The sequence below is a fragment of the Podarcis bocagei genome (assembly GCF_964188305.1).
Source record: "Podarcis bocagei genome assembly, chromosome: 3".
Lineage (NCBI taxonomy): Eukaryota > Metazoa > Chordata > Lepidosauria > Squamata > Lacertidae > Podarcis > Podarcis bocagei.
The window spans coordinates 6,827,668-6,850,087 of record NC_138127.1 but is presented as its reverse complement, the minus strand read 5'-3'; the positions used below and the strand labels follow the sequence as shown (position 1 = coordinate 6,850,087).

Genomic DNA, 22,420 nt, shown 5'->3' with positions numbered 1-22,420 from the left:
ACAGGTAGCCCATAAGCATCTTTAATTACCATCAGTGCTTCAAGATAGTATGACTCAGGCTTAAGGCCCAGATTTTCTCTTTTTATGACCCTTCAGTTTGGATTACAGAATAAAGTGAGAAAAGAGTAAATGCAGAAGAAGAAAAGTCTGGAATCAATTGGTCTGCCACTCACAGAAACCAGCACCTTGTTTCTGTTGCTCTTGCTTTTGTTTCCTGTCACTCCAGTTACTTGTTTGGAACTACAGTGGTACCTCAGGTTACATACGCTTTAGGTTACAGACTCCGCTAACCCAGAAATAGTGCTTCAGGTTAAGAACTTTGCTTCAGGATGAGAACAGAAATCGTGCTCTGGCGGCACGGCGGCAGCAGGAGGCCCCATTAGCTAAAGTGGTGCTTTAGGTTAAGAACAGTTTCAGGTTAAGAACGGACCTCTGGAACGAATTAAGTATTTAACCCGAGGTACCACTGCACTGGCAAAACTGAATACTACCCTTCTTTCCTTATACTTCAAGGATGTGATTAAATATTCTTAGTGTTCCCTTCAGGGACTGTGAAAGAAAAAGTGTCAGGTGATTATTTCTTGCTGCAGCTGCATTGCTTGCTAGTGCGTAAGAGCTTTCCTCCATTCAGTGAAGAGACCGTTATTCACTGAAGGTATTAAACTGCTATTTTAAAACACAGGCCCAGCCCTTAAAGAGTTAAAAATAGGCTTCCAAGAACATGTCATCTCAGAGAACAGTAATTAGCTAAACCTTATTAGATGTCACATGTGTCTGTGAGAGACACACAGAGAGAGAGCGCCTCCCCAGAAAAGAGTATGGTTAGAGCAGCTTTGATGTAGATCTATACATCAGCAGAGCTACATCGCAGAAGACACTTGAAAGAAAGGGCATTGCCATAGGGAAATCGGTCTTCGCTCAAGGAGCATTTGCTTTGTCAAGCTGTTCTGATGAATCCTGTGGAAAATCAACTTTGGATCCAACCACATTAGCGAGGAGGGCTGAATAATGGAACTGGGGAAAGCGAAGCTGCTGAGAACAGGCCTTAATGCTTTGCACCAGGCCATCCACCCTGTGCATGGGATTGCGTGGACAGATGGCAAGCAGGTGGCACTGACCGGCCTGCACTTTCACAACAAAGAACTGCGGTTTGGCGACTCAACTGTTATTGGTCAGTTTGAACACGTCCATGGACTTTACTGGAGCCCATGTTACTCGGCTGACATGCCAGCTCTGCTAGCTGTTCAGCATAAGAAGCATGTCAGCGTTTGGCAACTGAGCCACGTTGCCTCGGAAAAGAACAAGCTCCTGGTTTCTCAGACCTGTGAAATTGGCGAGCCTTTCCAGTTGCTTCCTCAGGGATGTGTGTGGCACCCAAAGAGGGACGTTTTGTCTGTACTTACCAAAAGGGATGCTTCTGTTTTATACGCCGTTCGTTCAGACAACTCCAGGATTAAAGCAGATATCAAAAGCAGTGGTCTCATCCACTGTGCTTGCTGGACTAAGGATGGCCATCGCTTAGTCGTTGCTATAGGCAGCGCTCTTCACTCCTATATATGGGACGATGCCCAGAAAACATTAAACGCTTGCTCCTTTTGCCCAATATTTGACGTTGGAAGCTACATTTGTGCTATTGAAGCCACTTTGGATTTTCAAATTGCTGTGGCTACCGAACTCCCCCTTGATAAGATTTGTGGCTTAAATGCAGGCATCACATTTGAATTGCCTGTAGGAACGGAAACGGGTTCTTTAACTTCACAGTCTACACTGGTGCTTGGGGATGAGGAATACTCTATGGATCTGCGAAGAAAGTCTATAGATTCAGACAAATCAGTAGCCGTTGATTCAGTAGCTTCATCTTCCTCGGGCCCAGTTGATTTAACCCACATCCTTTCAAATCACCGGAGATCTGATCCCAGTCCTCTCATTCCTTTGAGAAGGAAGGATTACCCTTCAGGAACTGGCCAAGATTCGTCACACTTGATCTTAGTGACTTTTGAAGGAAAGGTAACCACAACCAGGAAAGTCAGCATTCCAGGAATTTTGGTCCCTGATATAATTGCTTTTGACCTTAGAGCTCAGATTGTGGCAATAGCTTCTAACACTTGTAACATTGTCTTGGTCTACTCAGTCACCTCATCCTGCATGCCCAACATTCAGCAAATCCAACTAGAGAAAAGCGAACGACCCAAGGGTCTGTCCTTTTTGACAGAGAAACTCTTACTAGTTCTGATAGGGAAGCAGAAGTTCACTGACCCCTCACTTATCCCATCATCTAATTCTGATAGATATATCATCCGACTGATGATCAAAGAATTAATATTTGAGGAAGAGCCATCAGCAAAATCTGATACCGCCCACAGTCTGCCATTCAGTTTTGAGTCCTCTGTGAACATTCCTGGGAAAAGAAAGTATTTTGAGAATCTTGCTGCAGAGGATCACATTGTAGGGCGGGAGCTCTTAATCCCAGGCAGAACGATTATTCAGTCACCTAGTGGCAGGAGACGAATGCTGGAAGAAGTGAAGAGTCCTAGTTATGAGCAAAGTTCATCATCTAGTGTGAGCGATTTTGATGAGAAAAGAATCTTAGGTGACCCATCCATTGCACTGGAAACTTTGGATGCAGAACCAATTAATCGGTCAGTAGCCCTGTTTGGTCTTGGAACGCCTACCAGGTTTTCCAATAGATCAGTTTCTTCTAAAGTGATGCAGGAAACTTTGAATTCTCCTAAAAACAGCAGCTTGGCTAATGAAAAAGGAGCCAGTCAAATATCCAGGAATTTGGAAAAATTGTGTGGCAGCTTCAATGACTTACAGTTGAGACTTCTGGAACTAGTAGATTTCACAAAAAATGGAAAGAGACTATCTGTAGCTTACCCATCTTCTCAAGAACCACCTTTTGTTCACATCACCTACCAGGTAATTGATATACCATTCTCCAAAGTAGTTTGTTCTTAGAAACTTCATTACAGTTCTTAGAAACTTCATTACAGGATTTTGCTTAATTAGTAAGTTTCACATGAGCTTCATGCTGTGCTTGATTTAAATGGTGAAATGATAGTTATTAGGAGCAATGCTTATGTCTGATATTCTGCACAGGAAAATCCAGACCTGTGCTTCCTTTACTGTTCAGCTTAATTGTCATTGATGTATTATATATGTCCATTTGTTCTAAGTCATCTGTTTCCAAATCTTAAGGCATATTTTTTTTACTACAAGAGATAACTGGCAGCTCTATATGTGGCTTTTGAAATGCTTTGAATCTTTTTAGAGAAAGAAGATATCAGACCAACTTCTGTAGATAAGAATATATAAGCTTCAAAGGATCATGGGTCTCACAGCATAAAAGCATTCAGGAAATATGGGATATTAATATTTGATTACATAATGAAGCAATTTAAGAAAATCAAAATCCATGGATTAAGGTTCCTGTTTCCTCAACAGCAATTCTTTTCTCCTCCCTTGCTTTTTCATGAAATAATTGTCACTATTTTATTAATTTAATTGCTTGTCAATGTTGTAGTGTTTTGTGGTACAACACTAATGGCAACAAAAATTAGTCAATAATTTAGATGTGCTGCATTAAGCAAGCTGGAGCATAAAAACCATTATTTGTATTTCTTTAATAATTCAGAGTACCTTCCATTAATATATAAAATATAGTGTAGTAGCAAGGCACATATCTATCTTCCTCCTTCCACTCTTTCCTAAGAAACTTCTGTAGAATTGCTATTGATTTTTTCCTAACAAATTTTATTATTATTATGAAGCAATAGTTTTTTTAAAAAAATCTCTATGATATGAAGCTTGACTCTGCACTCTCTTATTCCGATGACCCAGGCAGAAAATTGTGGTGTGTTGAGGATTTGGGGGCTGCTTTTAGATTAGAGGTATAGCAGTGGAATGATTTTACGCTTTTTGTTTTGCTGTGAGTTAATTTTATCTAAACCAGTCCATCCAGAGTGTATATGAGATATTTGCTCTGGGAGCTGCTGCTGCTGCTTTCGCTGCCATTAATCCTTCCAACTCATGGTTGACTTTTCAACTACTGTTGTTGCCTTCCTCTTCCATTCCACCCCGTTCCACCCACACAACCACTCCAGGGGTGCATTTTTCAGGCCTGGATAAAGTCACTTTGCCAGCCTTTAAGCACAGCTGCTTTTAAAGCAGAAGCTACTCAAAGAGTAGGGCTATGTACCTGTCATGGGGGTGCCTTATTGCACCCCCTCAAAAATATGCAGCTGGGGCCATGCCCCCCGGCTCCCCCCCACACCTATGCTTCCGTTTCCCAGTGACCAAGCTCAGCCTTGCACATAGGAGCCAAAAACCCACAAAACTTTTTTGAGGGGGCCAAACCCCCACAAAGTTGATGGGCATTCCCACTCAAATGGTGTGTGTGTGTGTGCACTGCGTCATGTGATTGATTATGTAGAGTGGGGCTTCCCTGGGCCCCCACAATATTTTATTTAAGTTGGCACCCCTGACCTTGCCATAGCTGTCAACTTTTCCCTTTTCTTGCTTGTGAGGAATCCTATTCGGAATAAGGGAATTTCCCTTAAAAAAAGGAAAAAGTTGACAGCTATGGACCTTGCACCTGGGATAGGTATAAGTAGGAACCTAGATACATCGGGCTGGTCTGCATCGATGGCTCTTTGATGCAGATTGTCATGTCAGTAATCTCTAACGTGCTTTCCCCACACTGAGTTGTGGGTTGTCTTTTGGCTCAAGTAACTTAAAAATAAATAAATGAATACATAGATGTAGTCTAATACAAATTAATGCTTTGCTGATGGTAAAAAAGGAGAGGCCTTGAGGATCTCTAGGAGTCATGGTTGTACAAGACACAGCTGTACAAGTTAGTGGGGATTCCTGAATGGGTTGGATGTGAACAAAATAAATTGTGGAGTGTGCCTGATAGTCAAGGAGGAGGGCTGAAGCAATGGCTGAAATGAAATGAAGGGAACTGCAATAAGTTTTTTCCTCCAATCTAAAATACAGAAGCCTGCAATACAGATAATAATACTTAATGCTTTTTGATGAAGACTTGCAAAGTATGAGAATGCTCATTCATGGTGGGCCATGAATGCAACAGACATGTACTTTTTTGTATGTAAATAGCAGCCAAGAATCTTGATTCTGCCTCACACAGTTCAGCAATATTGTGGGAGAGAAAGAGCTAAATTCCTGCTCTCTTCCACTAATGGTCCCAAGCCTGCTTTGCAGTGGTTGCATATGTTAATTGCCTTCATGCAGTTAACATCCCTTCAAGTTTGGCCCTTAAAAGCACTATATATATAATGGAAGCATGCTGTTAGTCCAAATGGACTAGCATGTTCCCACGTGACATTAGACTTCAGTGAGCCCACTACCACGTAGTGTAAGCTTCTAAGATGGGTTGCTGTGGAAGGGCTGTGTAGGTGCCCATTGATGCAGCAAAACCCTGTTACCCACTGCTGACTACCTTGACCCTGTTAACCCATTCATCTCACTCCTTGATGGACCCTTGGGCATGCTTTGCAGGTGGGTGGGGTGGTAGTGCTTGGCTCCAATCCTGCCCCATCTTAACCACACTGCAATGGCCAACCCAAAGGCCCAGGTGAGTGACTAGTGTCAGAAGCATGAGTTGCCAGGGTCACACCATTAAGGAATCGGTTCTTCTGACCAGATTCCCCCCCCCCCCCAAAGCCGGAACGCACCAGAACTCAGTTCTGGCACCTCTCTGGTGGGTGACATTGCCATTATAAGAGAACAAGGCACCTCTTTTTCTAGAAAAATAGCACTGCTTCTGACCATGCTGACCTGCATACACAAGCAGTGGTGCGAATGTGAAACATATATGGCATATCTTCTGTACCAATACATCGCCTCCCAATGTAACAATCAAGAGTCATTTTACATATTGTGCAGAATGATGACAATTGTGCTTGTTTACTGCAGGGGAGCATTAAAAAACATAACTTGCCCACTTGCTGTCCAATTTTCTTTCACTTAATTTAAGGTGTAATAGCAGTCACAATGGCCCCTGAATCAGATTGGGACTCTTTAAGGTGCGCACACAAACACACACACACATTTTCTGTTTTCCCAGTTAAAATACAGAAGGGGGGGGGATGTCATTTGCCCTGCAGGACAGGATCTTACCCTTACCAGAAATTGTGCTTCAGCATTCTGCATTAACTCAGGTTTCTGGACCAACAAGGGAAGTCCCACATAGATTGTATTGCAGTAACCCAGTCTTGAAGTTCCCAGTGTCTGGTCTACAGTGGTCAAGCTATCCTGGTCCAGGAATGGCTGCAGCTGATAAAAGGTGCTTCTAGCCACCAAGACTACCTGATACGAAGCTGCACTGGCCAAAAGCCAGGGCACATCATTCTGTACTAGCTGCAGTTTTTGAACCAGGCTCAAGGGCATAAAGCGAGATGAGTGCCGCAACCCCAGAGTCGGTCACGACTGGACCTAATGGTCAGGGGTCCCTTTACCTTTACAAGGGCATGCATTGCTATACTGCATTCTAAAGGTTACCAATGGCTGCACCACTTTAGCCAAACTATCCCTGTCTAGGAACATACGTAGCTGGCATACCAGCTGAAGCTTGAAGAAAGCACACTTTAACAAATCCAGCATTTCTCCCATCCTCCAAATAGTATCCATCCCCATTATGCATGGTTCATTACAACTCCTCACCATATTTCCACTGCTTGACATTCACCTCTAAGGTGACCTGCTGCTACCCTGAAGTTTCATCTTGAAACAGATATTTTCAGAACAAAGTGCTGAAAAGAGCTGCCATCTAGGTAGCTTATGCTCTTCTAGGCTGCAGGAAACAAGGACAGAGACTGCAAAGAAACTAGGCAATTGTGATGGTGGCTGGATCTCCTCTCCTGTATACCCTAAGAGGGCAATTCCCACTCACAACATTTTGCAGTCTACTTTAGAAATAAAGCAGTATTTCTACAAACATATTCTTTTAACCAAAGCATCTGAATGAAAATAGCTAATTATTTTGTGAAAATTTGTTTCCTACTATCCTCTACGGACCTTAGCAGCCTCCTCCCCAATCTGCAATCCTAGGATAAATAGGCTGGCCTGCCTTGTTCCTGCAATGTTAAGGGTTGTCTTGAAGCTATGTGTGTAATCACTATATAAATCTTTATTCTCATTGTGCAGTTCAGTTAACATGGAAGTATAGTCCTCTCCCACACCTTGTATCTAAGCCTGAAACACAGGAAGCAACCTTAGATAGAATCAGCATTGGGCTATGTAGCTCAGTATTTTTCAGCTAGAATATATTAATATATACAGTGGTACCTCGGGTTACATACACTTCAGGTTACATATGCTTCAGGTTACAGACTCCGCTAACCCAGAAATAGTACCTCGGGTTAAGAACTTTGCTTCAGGATGAGAACAGAAATCGTGCAGCGGCAGCAGGAGGCCCCATTAGCTAAAGTGGTGCTTCAGGTTAAGAACAGCTTCAGGTTAAGAACGGGCCTCTGGAACGAATTAAGTACTTAACCAGAGGTACCACTGTAAAAGTAAAAGTAAGAAATTTTGCATATGGAAGGTGAGAAGTTCATACACAGCTTATTATGCCATCCTTGAATCATCAGAGGTGCATAGTGGTTTGGCACTATTTTGAAAATTCAAATAAAATCCTTTACTTACTCAAGGATAAGTAAATTACAGACATGTATAATATAAGATGATACTAAAGAACCAGGGGAGGGAATCAGAAGCGAATCAACCTGCTCCAGTACTGGATCTGAGACCTTCCGCATGCAAAGCATGTGCTCTGTTGCTAAGCTGTGGCCATTCCCAAAAGATGTGGGGAATCAGAACTGGACACAAAATGTAGTGCAAACCAGTGCTACTCAAAGTAGTGGTCCGTGGACCGGCACCAGTCCGCAGGCTATTGGCCGCTAGTGAATACACCACAGCCTGGGTGGGATGTTTCAGGGACCAAATAAGGTACTGATCCCTGTTACATTGGGGTGGGGTGGGGGGAGTTGCTGGTCCACAACATCAAATAGCTTGAGAAGCACTGGTGCAAACAACACATACTAAACACAACAATAAGCACAGAGGTCCAAGCAAAAAGTGCAAGCACACAATTCAGACTGCACATTATGTTAGCCCGATTACTGCTTCTTCCTTATAATGGAACCAGCCACAGGATGGGGTGATCTATAGCAGAGGGGTGCTTAGCCACCCTTGCTGGTGCACCCTCATTTCATGCTTTGCTGTGTCTTGTAGAGTGCAAGGCTTTTGTTAGGGAAATAATAAAAAAATCAGTGTGTGTGATGAATTAATTTAGAAGAAGAAGAAACAGTTGTGGTTTGGACAAAGTTGACAGAGTTGGGAATAAGTGTGTGTGCCACAGTGGCGTAGCGTGGGGGTGCAGGGGGGGCGGCCGCACCGGGTGCAACATCTGGGGGTTAGGGTTAGGGGGCGCAAATCCACGGGTTAGGGGGCGCAAATTACTTGCCTTGCCCCGGGTGCTGACAACCCACGCTACGCCACTGGTGTGCCATGAGCAACTGAGGGAAGTTATTGTAATAATGCATGTCTCTAAGTTGGTAAGGTAAAAGATATTTGGTATAAACAGCTATTACAATGTCCTATTTAAGAGACACCGAGGAGCTGAAGACATTTAATGTACAGCATCGAACCCTCTTTTTGTGGCAAAGTGATAATTTGCTCCACCAACAGTAAATGAAACAGAACAGGAAGGTAAATTTAGGGAAGCGTGTTAAATGTACACAATAAAGTTGAGAAAGATAAGAGGCAAACTTGTGATAAACAGTGAGAAAGTAGAGGACAGAGAGGAAGGAGAGACTGGAGAAGTCAATAAACTGAGCCAAGGAGCAGGTGAATCATCACAGAGGTCATCTTTAATAAATCCACAAACCGTTCTTATAATCGGGAAGGCAATTTTGAACTAGATTGAAAACATAAAAGGAGTCGTGAAAACTGATGAAAGATGAGGGCGATATGGCTCAGCTTTATAGTGTGATAGACTAGTTAGACAGTTTTGAAAGCAAGATTTAAAAAGCCTGTTAAGAAGTGGAAATGCAGTAGTCAAAACAGGGGATTAATTCTTGGAGGCATTAAAGCCCAAGAGGACGGGGTGAAGAAAGGGCACATTCTAATAACGTTCTGATGAGACTGAGCACCCACAAATAGAAATTCTGAATGAAAAACAGTACTGTGTATTTCGAAATTAGAAGCACAGACTTCTCACTTCTGTGAAGGTCCTGGTTACTAATTCTATGATGTTCTATAAAAGTTCCTTCCTCTCTAGCTGGTAACCTAATTAATCATTCAACTAGACTATCTTCAGGGGATAATAGTGTTCTGTTTGGTAAAGATCCCCATTACTGTGATTTATGGTGTTAATAGCTTGCTAACTTTTGCAAATGAGGGAAGAGTCTTGTCTTTGAAGCTAAACAAGTAGAGTGAAGCAGGAGAGATCTTTAAAGAATATTACAGTGGGTAGATTTGAGGGGGGAGCAGGAGGGAGCCGATGGGGCCGCCCAGCACAGCTGAGACCTGACACACATGGTGGTGGCACCAGTCATAGTGCAAGAAACGTGTGACGAGCCATGCCAAGGCACCGAAAGGGGTGGGAAGCAAGAGGGTGCTCCACCCCATCAGAGGAAGGCCTGACCAGCTGCCTGCTCTACACGCGCAACCCATAGCCACCCAGGGGCCGTGCATGCTGCACACACTGCGCAATACCAGACCAGAAAAGGGAACCACCTCCCTCCCAGCCTCATGGCACCTTCGGGACTTCTGCAGCCCAGTTCTGCCTGGGCCAACAGCCCCTGCTGCCCGCCCCCCATGCTAAGACTCCAATTATATTTATTTGCCAAGCATTTTCTGATCAGTTATAGTCTTGTCTGCTGTATCTGTACATTGCAATTTGTTTAATGTGGTTTGGTTGAATTGTTTCATATTGATATCGTACACCACCGTGATATTTTCTTTTGAAAGAAAAGTGGTATAAAAACATTTTAATAAAAATAATGATAAAATTGCATAGGATATGATAGAAATGACATACTTTTTTGGCAAATGGTTACTTTTACTCTTGTTATTCAAGAGGTTATGTTGATATAAAAATGAAATGAGGAGGAGAAATTTAAGGTGCCACACATAATGCCCATTCCACATTTGTAAGATCAGCCTTTTAGTGTTGCAGCACTGACACTTTGGAATTTCCATCCATGTTGACATCAGGAGATGCCATCACTGTACACTTTTTGGTCACTGCTAAGAACATTTTTGTTTAAACGAGCCTACTCAGATATGTTGATTTGTATTTTTATCTGTTTTCAGTTGTCGCTTATGTGAATTTCTTTGAATGTTTTAAATAGTTGCTTCTAACTGTGTTTACTGATAATTTTATTGTTTTATTCTTTTTGTAAACTGCTTTGAGGTTTTTTACACTCAAGCAGTGTATAAATTTTATGAAATAAATAAATAAGAAAAAAGTGTACTATCATAAGTAAGAAAACACAGTATTACTGAAATCTAATAGTGACTCTGGGTGATTGTATGATGGTATAGCAAGATATCCTTTGATGGCTCATTCTTGATGGCTTGTGCTTCTGATGCTATTGGGGCAGTCATACATGATCCCGCTGGCAATAGCATTTGCACCAGCAAAGATTATTTATTTCTTTAGAGCATTTGTGCTCTTTGTCCAAAGTCTCCCAGAGCAGCTTACATACAACAAAAACAAGACAGTCCCTACCTGCAGGCTTGGGGGAGGGGGGAAAGCTAACACACAAGTGGAAAGTAGAGTTGCCATACGTCCGGATTTCCCCAGACATTAGTGGGATTTCAAAGGCGGCATTGACGTCCAGGGGAATTTCCGAAAGGTGGAGCTTTGTCTTGGATCTTAGGCCAATCAACTGAAAAATCATGTAGGTTTTCCTAAAAAAAAAATTAAAAAAAATTGGGGTCTTCCTAAAAATAAAACAACCACTCAACAACTTTCAGGGTGTCCTGGTTTTTGAAACATGGCAACTCTAGGGGAAAGGGACAGGGAACAGAAGAGGAAAATCAAAATTCAGGCACCCTATTTGCAAATACAACCAACCTCTTTTAATCAGTTGCTTTTGATAATTTATACAACATTTTGCATGTTAAGAAAGCCCAAGCTTAATGGGTTTTTCCTCCTCTATAAATGCACAGTCCGTTACGTAAGAAAAAATAAGAATCTGTGCCACGGTAGTGGTTATTACCTGTCCCACCCTCTCACAGAAAGTAAACTCTTCAACCATTCATGGTGCCTACCTCCCCTTTCCTTTACAATATTTCTATTCAGAATGTATAATATGTGGTTAAGGTTTCAGTCTGAACTACTAGAAAAGATTTGGTTTCTGTTTGCAGAAGCATAAAGCCAGCTTCTACTGAGATGGTGAAGCTGTTGGTAAGGGTAACAACATAATGGCGTATTCCCACATGAAAAACTAGCATGCAGTGAAGGATAGGCTTTTGATCTCAGGTTCCTTCCCTATGTACACAAGATTTATTGTACAAAGGAGCATTCAACCATGTGAGACCCTACCTGCTTATGAAGTAGTATAAACCAGACACAGATTTACCACATTTTCCTGCTGTTTGTGAGAAAACACAAATATAAAAATGGCCTTTGAGTGAAAGAAAATGCACATAAGAGGAGGGTGCTTATAGGATTTTGCATGGTGCGTAGGTGCCCATTGATGCAGCAAAACTATCTAAGACGCTGACAGAGCAAGTGAACCTGAGTAGAAACCAGCATCTGTGCACTAAAGAAGATTAGGAGACATTTATTTGTACTGAAGGTTAATTAAGATTACTAAAAACAGAAACAGAAGATGCAGCTGTGAGTCTGCTGAAAGGGAATGTTGGTATAAGTTTTCAGTATCAGGATGGAAACACTGCAGAACCACAGCAGAATGAGATCTATATTACTTTGATGGTCCTGATTATTTTCCCGTTAAAATGCCTGTGACACTGCATTTTATTTCTTGTTTAATATCTGGAGGACTAAATAGGATGTTGATGTGATTTACGGTTGGTGCTAAATTGAGAAGTGTTGCAAACAAATACCAATTACTTAGAGGTGAGGGAATAGGATGAGCCCTGGATTGGTTAGGAAGTAATGGGGTGAACTTCAAACAGTGTGATCCTCAGCACGTTTATTGAGAATCATAGCATGTTGACTGGGGACTACCTTGTGTATTTAATGCTGAAGCCAAATGAGTAAAGAAAGGGGGGGGGGAGATTTAATAACAAAACCAGTCTCTTTATTTCCAAGCAGGAATGTGTGGGGTGTTAGGGAAGGGGAAGTACTTCTGGTGGGGAATAGGTCATGCTACTTCTGGAGTAGTTTACCCACCCTGCACTCAGCTCTCACCTGTGGCTCCTGGAAGCTGTCAGTATGCAACAGTGGCAACACTGCAGAAATGACTTTGTCTGGCTAAACCAGGTGGGGGTAGTCAATGGGTCTCAAACCCTCCACGTTACTGGTCCAGAACATCACTACATTTACACACATGCTCTTGAAGTCACCATCTCTAGCCTGAGATGACTGAGCCAACAGCATTCAGAGACTCACAACAACATCTGAGTGATCCTAGCAGGGTTGTAGCCCCATACTTTGGGAAACCGTGAACCTTTCTTTAAAAAGAAGAAGAAGTATCTTATAAACAAGTTGTTTTTATGCTGTCCCCACCCCTTACTTTTGGGCATGTGAAAATATGGAAAGCAGAATTCATGAAAATTGCTGATTCATAGGGCTAATTAACAATAATTAATGTAAATGTGACCAGTATTCTAACATGATGTTTATCCCAATATGTTTATGTGCCTGAAGAAGCATTTTTCAAACGGAGCTATAGCTGAAGAAACAAGAACTGTTCTCCTGTGTGATGGCAAGGTTCATCTGAATTTAGTCCAACAACTTTTTGATCTGCCTATTGTTGAAATGAAACATGGTAAGTTCTCTATTACTATAATAATAATAATTTTATTATTTATACCCCACCCATCTGACTGGGTTGCCCCAGCCACTCACTCTCTCTCTTTTAAAAAATGCAAGTGTTTATTATAATAGGTAGTACTTTTGGGGAACATAAGTTGTGCTATTAAGGGATTGTTTACATGTACATCCTCCAATGTGATGGAAGTTTAACTGAGTTCTATTCCCTCTCCTGGCAAGCTTATTCTCCTCCTGAGTACATCTCAACACTTGCCTGACACTGATCAAGCCCTACTCAGTTGGTTCACAGGTATCATGATCTATACCTACAATAGATGGTCAGTTTAATCCTCATGTTTTTTCAGCAGAATGTTGTTTCTACCATTGATAGAGACCTTCTTGTTTTGTCTCAATGTCTGTCCTTAGTCATATATTAGTTGACTATGTCCAGAAATATGCTACATATTAGTAGGCTTCCCTTCTTGCAGCAGAGCACCCAATCAAGCTACTAATTCTCACCTGGGTCTAATGTCATGTATCATAAATGGGGAAGTTTAATATTTAGCATGATTGTTCAGCAATCCCACAACCAAAGCAGGCTGGTTGCTGCCTTTGCTTACTGGATTAAGTCAAAAAACAAAACTCCTAGGAAAGATTTCCTAACAGGTTTGCTGACAATTGAATGCCTTTCTCTATCAGATACAGACACCATATACTCAGCGATACTTAAAACAGGTGTATCAAATGCTCTGGATTAGTTTAATCTACGCTGAGAACAGAAGGAGCTCACCAACATAATCTTCCAAACTCCCACCTTTGATTTACTTGTGAAGGTAGGGAGCAGTCAGAAAGATCTTTATACACGGCTTCTTTGTTCGTGCCTCTATGTATTCAATGATTTAACAACTTCAGCAGCAGCTCAACCATTTTCAGCCTATAATGTTTTCTGCAAGTAGCTTTATCATATACTGTAAATATATACACAATACATTGAGGACACAGGGATTGTCCACGCTTTTGCTTGTTCCATACCTAGAATGGGTCTGAGCTGTTTTCTACTTGCCCAATGCTTTCTAGCATGGGTCCAAGTGGTTTTGCTTTTGCACCACCACTTTCCCCCAGAAAACCCACTGTTTAGTGTTAAATTGGAACAAATGGCAATCCACAGATAAATTTATAGCTGTTTGTTCCAAATCAGCACTAAAGATCAGGAAAGAGGTGGGGCAGATGGAGGTGTGGAAAACCCATGAGCACAGCGGGGAAGGGGCAGCTGCTCCCCAATCAAGTAAATAAATAAGAATACTTAACTGACCAACTGTGTCACAAATAACTCAGTCCTGCCCCCCCCCTAAAATAAATCCTGGCTATGCCAATGAATAACCCCCAAGAGAGAAAAGACAGAAAGAGGAGAAAGTGTAACTAAACGGTAGGGCATATAGGAAGGGGTTAACATCACTAGTTTTTGCTACTGTACATCATTTATTTATTTAGTATACTCAAGAGATACAGTAAAATTACCCACTCTCAGAGGAGCCTGCCCTTTCTGTCTTGGAATGAGTAGTTGCTCTCGGCTTACCTCCAATGAAGTCACGAAGCATCATGCTTACAATAGTAATAAGCATTGGGCAAAAATATTCTCTCAGGCGTTTGGCTAATTATACAATCTATGTGGCCTTTTAAACTGTGTGTGGTTTTTTTGTTTTGTTTGTTACTATGTTATGTATTTTCATGTTTTTATATCACAAACCACCCTGCGATCCTCATTGGGCAGTATAGAAATCTAATTAATAATAATAATAATAGTAACTTGAAGGGAAACATAGGGGCAGACACTTTTAAGATTAGGTAACTTTTGAGTGTTTTCATAGCTTTGCTTTTTGAATGCAAGTGAGAGTCCAACTTTAATTAAGAAAAAATGTATATCTTTAGGAAACACTGCCCCAGCCCCATACAAAACACAATATGAAGTTGAACATATCATTTTGAATTTAGTTTTTTGACTAAAAAAAATGTAATTCATTAAGGAAAACTGTTCTTTCCTCCTTTTTAAAGAGTTATGTGAGCATTTAATCACCCATACTTTCATATACTATGGCTTAGATCAGGCATAGGCAAACTCAGCCCTCTAGATGTTTTAGGACTACAACTCCCACCATCCCTAGCTAACAGGACCAGTGGTCAGGGATGATGGGAGTTGTAGTCCCAAATCATCTGGAGGGCCAAGTTTGGCCATGCCTGGCTTAGATAGTAAGATTAACTTTCATTCAACTTTCTTTACCCCATAACAAGCCTCTCTGAAGGAGAAGGGCTGTTCTTAACAATGTTGAGAGCGGCAGGGTTGCTGGAGGAGTGGAATTGCCCCAAACTGGGCAAAAACTGGTAAAAGCCACAGTTGTCCAACTCAGACAACTAATAAATCTAGCTCTTTAGTTATACTCTGAAATAAAAAATAATTATTGATATTATATTCTTATTAGGCTAACCATGTTTAGAAATTACTAAAGCTTTTAACCTTTCAGTCATATCCTCGTCTATCCAGATATACTTCAATTTACAATCTAGATTTGTTAAATGCTTTCTCCCTGCTAAACGAATTCTGTACATGCCAACTCAGAAGCCAGCTGTACTCAGTTCAATAGGACTTACTCCCAGGAAAAGGTATATAGGTTTGCAGCCTTTGTTATTCTCTAGTAAGTTTAGAAAAACACGGTTTACTCTCAAGTGAGTTGATTGCATTGCAGGCATAATAACATTTATCTGTACCCAATGCAGAGTGTTAAATAAACTATTTTGGAAGAAACCCCCCCCCCCATGTTTTACATATAAGGTTAGCGATGTAATTGCGTAGGTTTACATGACACACACAAACACCCAAGCACAGGGTAGTTTATAGAATCAAAAGTCTGTCCAGAATTAGAAAGAAAGCATTAACTGCAAAAGATTAAAAGTTCATGCTTGGTAACAGTAATCTTCTTATGACGCGACAGACAACACGAAACAGCAAAGCAACATGTGTAGGTGTTTAATTAATAGATTTAATGAAAAGAACTTTCTGTACTTTCAGATACAGTATTATAAGGAAACAACACATTTGTTTTGCTTTAATTGGTCAAATTGGAGTGCACAGTTTATTATTTCCCACCAAACCTTATTGGGTACAAGATACCATCATTTATAAAACGTAGCTGTTCTGATTCTAGGCATGCACATTAAAAACACACACACTTGCTCTTGGTAGAAATTAAAGCTACTGAAGTTCTAAAACACAAATGTCTTAGCTCCTTTTTTTTTAAATTCAGAAATTAACTTGAACTGTGAAATGGATAGATTTGACCCATGAATAAAGCAGATCAATTGGCTTGGTTTGCACGTTATGGTAAGCCATGGTCTGAAACAAACAATGTCTTAGGGCTCGCCCACACTTCTGCTTGTCCTGCCACTTTCCTCTGGGAAACCCACTCTCTAAAGCTGAATCAGAGCAAACGTCAATAGGGTTTTCCATTGATTGACACTTGCTCCGATTCAGTGGTAAAGAGCAGGTTTTCTCAGGGAAAGCAGTGAAGCAAATGGAAAGCCGTGCACAGAAAGCACAGGACAAGCAGAAAACTTCTCTGACCCTTGCTTTTTAGGAGCGGGACAAGCAAACGAGCCCTTATTACCGTGACAATGTGCTGGTGCAAACACTTCAATTTTTGTCCACTCAGGTGCTCCCTTTGCAAAGCCAAGAGTACAAAAATAACAGCAATGCCCTAGCATTACATGCAAAGCAGCACTCGTTGTTTGTTTATCTCCAAACAAACCACAGGTGGCAGCCAAAGTTTGTTCTTGAATTACCTGCACATAATTATGATTTCACATGCAGAAGTTTCTCTAAACACAACTTGACTTCACTTGCATGTCCCTGCATGAGAAAAAATTCCACATGCCAAAGAAGTTTCTGAGAGTTTAACTTGAGAAAGTGTACAAGGAGCCTTTGAACAGACGTATGAGTTCAATCTACCCCGCACACACACACCAATTCTCCATGCAAAGCTAGTGCAACAAAGAGGGTAAAACTATACATGTTCAATATTTTTACTAGGAAATCATCCTTGAATGTTAAAATTTTTAGTTAATCCTAGAAAAGTCTTGATATGTGAGTTGAAATCATGGTAAACAAAAAACATAATAAACTGGTGCTTCATTGTCAGTTTTTCCCAGGCCCTTGGTGTACACATTTTCCGATTATGAGGTTTAGTTGTTCCTTCTCCTGCCCCCTTCCCCATTACCATGCCAGAACAAGTGGAGCCAAATGAAAATACCAAAAAAGGGGGGGGGGGAATACTGATAAATGGTTTGTCCATCTTGGTTCAAAACCTACATCAGCATGGTAACCCATTGAGCTTTGCAACACTGTAGGAAGAAGAACCTATGAAAAAGACATGAACAAAGCATGAATTTAGGGTGAATGCTAACATTTACGTAGGCAATTGCATTCCCAACATAATAATGATTATACATATATACACACTGATGCTTTCCTTTCCCTTTAGGTTCTTCTTGGATTGTTCTTACTGCAGATGGTGAAGGTTTTATACCATTAACATTTAAGGCAAAGCAAGAGATCATCATAAGGGAGGGGAGTGATAGTTTGGAAGCCTGTGGAAGTCACTCCTTCAAAAGAAACATTTCTTCACAACCACCGAGCAGCGTGACATAATGAGGCAAACCAAAAAAAGATGTTCTTCAACATAAATAACTGCATGAGTAGAAAATGATCAGCAGGGTTTTTGACTGCATTTTAAACTATAACTCATGTGGCTTGTGTTCCATGGTAGCTAGTCCTCCTCACAGTAATCTACTGGATCAGATCTAGTATGTCATGTCTGTATCCACTGAGGCTACAGACTAAGATTCCTGGCACTGAAAAGGAGAATACTGAACTAAAAGTAATGTCACGACAATGGGTAAATATTGCCATATTCAGATTTGGTATATATTCTGTGCATGAAAAGTTAGCATTAATGAAGTTCATGTTTGCTAAAGAAAGGCTAAGTTTGGTTGGCTGACTAACTGGCCCTAAGGATTCTGGGGGTGTGAAAAACATGCATTAGTTTGGAGTCTATACAATGCCAAGATACTGGTGCAGAATGGTTTGGTCTGTTTTAATTTTTCATGTGGCAAAGCTTCTCCCTAGATTATACTCAAGAACACCAAGAAACAACAAAGCGAAGAAGAAGAAAATACAATGGTGTGTTTACTAACTTCCAGTGAGTACAACTCATTCACAGGAAATGCCCATTGGCAGAAAGAAATGGAAGCAGATTTCACCAATATCCCCTTCCCACAGCAGCCTCCTGTGCCCTCTGTGGTGTAGTGGCTAGAGCGCTGGACTAGGACCTAGGAAAACCAGGGATCAAATATCCACTTAGCCATGAACCTACCTGGTTGCCCTTGAACCAGTCACTGTTTCTGACCTAGAAGAAACATGAGCACCTTTGAGGAAAGGTGGGATATAATGGTAACATTAAAAAATTGTGGGACCTTCTGACATACAGATTTGGGCTGCAGAGGAAAAGGAGAACAGGCAAAAAACCTCCCCCTTTGGCCTGTTAGTTCTGCTCTAGGCAACTCTAGATCCAGTCCATATGTGTTTATTTTGCCACAAATGCAGTGAGATTGACACATGTGCATTTATTATACATGACATAACAAAATGTATGTGTTCTACCTTTTTCCTACATGAAACCGAATTATGAAGCAATTAGACTGTACAGTGTTAATTAATTATTTTTTTACACAATGCATAATTGTTTCTGTAAACCTTTTCTTTATTCCTGACAACCGCATTCATACAGTCTACACATACGATGAAACACATATGGCAGAATATAAATTGTTGCTGAGAATCTTCTTCCGATTCTTATTCTAGCATTTCTAGTTTCTCCCATATGTAAGACTAACTGGCCTATATTTCCACTCTATGAGTCAAACTGAATGTGACATGGAAGATCTCCTTTGATACTTGTATGCTTTTCCATATCAAATCACCAAATCAACGCTTTGAGTGATTTAAATTAGGAAAATGATGTGTGGAGAAGGATTAAAAAGGAAAATGATGTGTGGAGAAGGATTAAAAAGTAAAACCCTTCTCCTAGCACCACAACCACAGTCCAAACTGGGGCGAGGGTGGGATTTACTGCTTTTAATTAGGAAAAAAGATGGAATATCCTATTATCATCTCTCTTACATTGCATCTAGTTTGGCTCTTAGTCTAAACTAATATTCCCCCCCCAACAGATGGGGGGCGGGAAATATTTTCTCCAGAGTTCAGTACAAAGGTATGCTTACATTACAAGCTTAAATTGGTTTCAGTGACAAGCTTCCCTCCCCAGAACATTGGAAATTGTAGTTCTGTGTTGCTGTGAAGGCTGCCACAGAATGTCTGAACCCTTGGAAGAACATTTCTAGAGTTCTGTGGCCAAAGTAAGGCCAGCTAAAAGCAATCAACCAATTTCTTTCTACCTGTAGCATTATACTGTAAAACAAGGATCTTGAAATTAAAAAGAAGTAACTTTAGATTATTATTTTTTCCAAAGCTTCTATTTTTGGACTTTTGATATGAAGGCAGCTTGCTTTCGATTACTGAAGATGAGGCGCAAAGGTGGCACTACCAGCCTGATTATGAACAAACTGCCATAATTTATGAGAGACTTTACATATGTTGTACAATGTGACATTCGCTAGCATATATATATTTTCTCTACTTGTATTATATTTACATAGTTAAAACAGAATTTTCAAGAAGTAATGCTGCATCTGTGCCAGCAAATATATATATTTTTATAAACACGAGAGATGTATCGACAGACAAATATGCAGATTATTAAATGTGTTTAATTCATGCCATGGAGTTATTATGCTCGTTATTTGGAAGGAGGGACTTACTCATTTCCTTAAGTAGTGGATTGCTGCTTTTAAAAATATGATCCAGTATATTACCTGTGATGGTTCATCCATATAATTTGGGATACATATGGGGGAAGAAACTAGCCCTTACTCTTCTAACTGTAATTCTAAGTCTTACCTCTTCTCCCTCATCGTGGCTTATTCAATATTTGCTCGGAATATTGTTCTTCCTTCCGCTACCGTCCCTTTGCTCCACCACAAGCCTCCAAGAGTTCTTGGAATAAGGCTGCACCTTTTCACAAAACAAAAATGACAGGGGGTTTCATTCTGACATTGATCTGATATTATTTCTAATCATTTTTAAACAGGGAGAGGTGCGTTTAGTCTCTTGCCACAAGAGCAAGAGTCCTGCAGCCCCTTAAAGACTAGCAAATATCTTATGACATAAAATGTTCACCATCAGATTGTTATCCCCTTGTTACAGGTAACACAACATACATGGTAATGTATGAAAATGTATACACGTGTGAAAAGAGCTCAGAAGTACTGAAAAAGCACAGACAGCAATAAACCACGGGGATTCATAATTCAGAGTTTGTAGGGCAGCAGTTGAAGAAGGAGCAAAAAGGGTTTTCTTGTGTGTGTGTGTGTTTCTTGTGGCTGATTAGCTCTTTTCCCTGTGTAAAGGTCAGAGGGGGCAGGGTTTCTGTTGAGGCAGGGGATTAGCTGTGGGAGGAGCTTATCAGAGTTTGTAGGGCAGCGGCGCGCGCCTAGCGGCGCGCGCAGTTATATCCATCTTTTAGATTTAGGGGAGCTAGTCTCAAACGTTTGTTGGGGGAGACCTAGGGGTTTTTTTTGTGGGCGAAGTTATTTGTCCTGTCTTCAAGCTTTTTATGATGGAGGACCTCTGTAGCCACCCCCAACAACACGATCTCAAGATGGAAGGGGAGGGAACAGCTGCAGTCGCCTGCGATTCCTGCGCAATGTTTGCCATCTTGCCAAAGGTTGCAGGCAGCTTCACCTGCAGCAATTGCATGTTGATTGCCCTTTTAAAAGACAAAGTCCAGCAACTGGAGGAACGTGTAGCTACGCTCCAAAGAATTAGAGAGCTGGAGCTCTTCTTGGAAGCAACAGAGCACACCGTCCCCACCAAGGAGACAGGGGACTCCCCTGAGAAGGAGGCTAGTTCATCAACACAGGAGCCAGATATATGGAGAAACGTGACTCAAAGAAGTAGGAGGCCCAGGGTTCACTCTGATTGTTTAGAAATACACAATCGCTTTGAGGTCCTCTCCCCTAGCATGGAAGACGAAGAGCAGACTCCATTTGAGGATCTCTCCCTCATTACAGTCGATCAGGTATATGAAGACGAGCAGCAAAGTCAGTCCTCAGGGAATGTGCAGGCGACCTTGGAACGGACAGCTCACGGAAGAACCCCGACCAAACCCAAGAGGAGGCGTGTAGTGGTGATAGGGGATTCCCTACTGAGGGGAACAGAAGCAGTGATCTGTGGGCCTGACAAGATGTCTCGGGAAGTGTGCTGTCTCCCCGGGGCTAAGATCCAAGATGTAACTGAACGACTGCAAGGAATCATAAAACCCACTGACAAATACCCCTTCCTCTTGGTTCATGTGGGAACCAATGACACTGCAAGCAATAGCCTCCAGAAGATCAAAAGAGACTACGAGGCTCTCGGCAGGAAATTGAAGCAACTAAATGCACAAATTGTCATCTCGTCTGTCCTCCCAGTTGAACGACGTGGCCCAGGGAGAGAGGGGAAAATAGTGGAAGTGAACAGCTGGCTTCGCAAATGGTGTAAACAGGAACGGTTTGGATTCTTAGATCACGGACTGCAGTTTCTTGAAGATGGACTTCTGGCAAGTGATGAGCTGCACCTCACAACGGTTGGGAGGAATGTTTTTGCCAAAAATCTCAGAAACCTCATCAGGAGGGCTTTAAACTGACTAATGTGGGGGAGGGAGACAGTGCTCCTGAAGGTAGGAGTCTATCAATTAATGAAGATGATCATCCAAATGTCATAGACCAAATGGAGCAAACAGCACGCGGACCTAGTGGTGGGAGGAAAAAATCCTTAAATAAGAGACACGGGGGAATGATTAATGGACTTCAATGTCTGTACACTAATGCACAAAGCATGGGAAATAAACAAGATGAGCTTGAGCTCTTGGTACAGCAAACTAAATATGACATAATAGGCATCACTGAAACCTGGTGGGATAAGTCCCACGATTGGAATGTAATAATGGGGGGATACAATCTATTTCAGAGAAACAGACCAGACAAGAAAGGAGGAGGAGTGGCGTTATATGTCAGGGATGTGTATACCTGTGAAGAGATCCAAGATTTAGAACCTCAAAGCCAATGTGAGAGCATTTGGGTCAAAATTAAGGGAGAGAAGAATAACAGAGACCTCATTGTGGGAGTTTACTATAGATCCCCAAGCCAAATGGAGGACATAGATGATGCCTTCCTGGAACAGATGGCCAAGCATGCAAAAGGAAGGGAGATAGTAGTAATGGGGGACTTCAATTACGCGGATAT

The 22,420-nt window shown here is 41.4% G+C and overlaps 2 protein-coding genes across 5 annotated transcripts in view; one reads left to right on the top strand and one right to left on the bottom strand.

Moving 5' to 3' along the window:
- FKBP1B (FKBP prolyl isomerase 1B) overlaps positions 1-20,150 on the bottom strand; it is a 53,772-nt gene extending 33,622 nt beyond the window's left edge. For all 3 annotated transcript variants that reach the window (XM_081189285.1, XM_081189286.1, XM_081189287.1), the window contains exon 1: positions 20,037-20,150. The gene's annotated coding sequence lies outside the window, so the exon portion shown is untranslated. The remainder of the gene's footprint in view (positions 1-20,036) is intronic.
- LOC308584365 (WD repeat and coiled-coil-containing protein-like) lies at positions 879-19,059 on the top strand. 2 transcript variants are annotated; one of them, XM_081189093.1, is made up of 3 exons: positions 879-2,919; positions 12,869-12,986; positions 17,503-19,059. In XM_081189093.1, exons 1-3 carry the CDS (start codon positions 1,009-1,011, stop codon positions 17,667-17,669), a joined length of 2,196 nt encoding a protein of 731 aa, XP_081045219.1. In that variant the 5' UTR covers positions 879-1,008; the 3' UTR covers positions 17,670-19,059. The 2 variants fall into 2 exon arrangements, with proteins under 2 accessions (XP_081045219.1, XP_081045218.1); XM_081189092.1 differs by having other exon boundaries at positions 12,866-12,986.
- Positions 20,151-22,420: the final 2,270 nt, after the last annotated feature.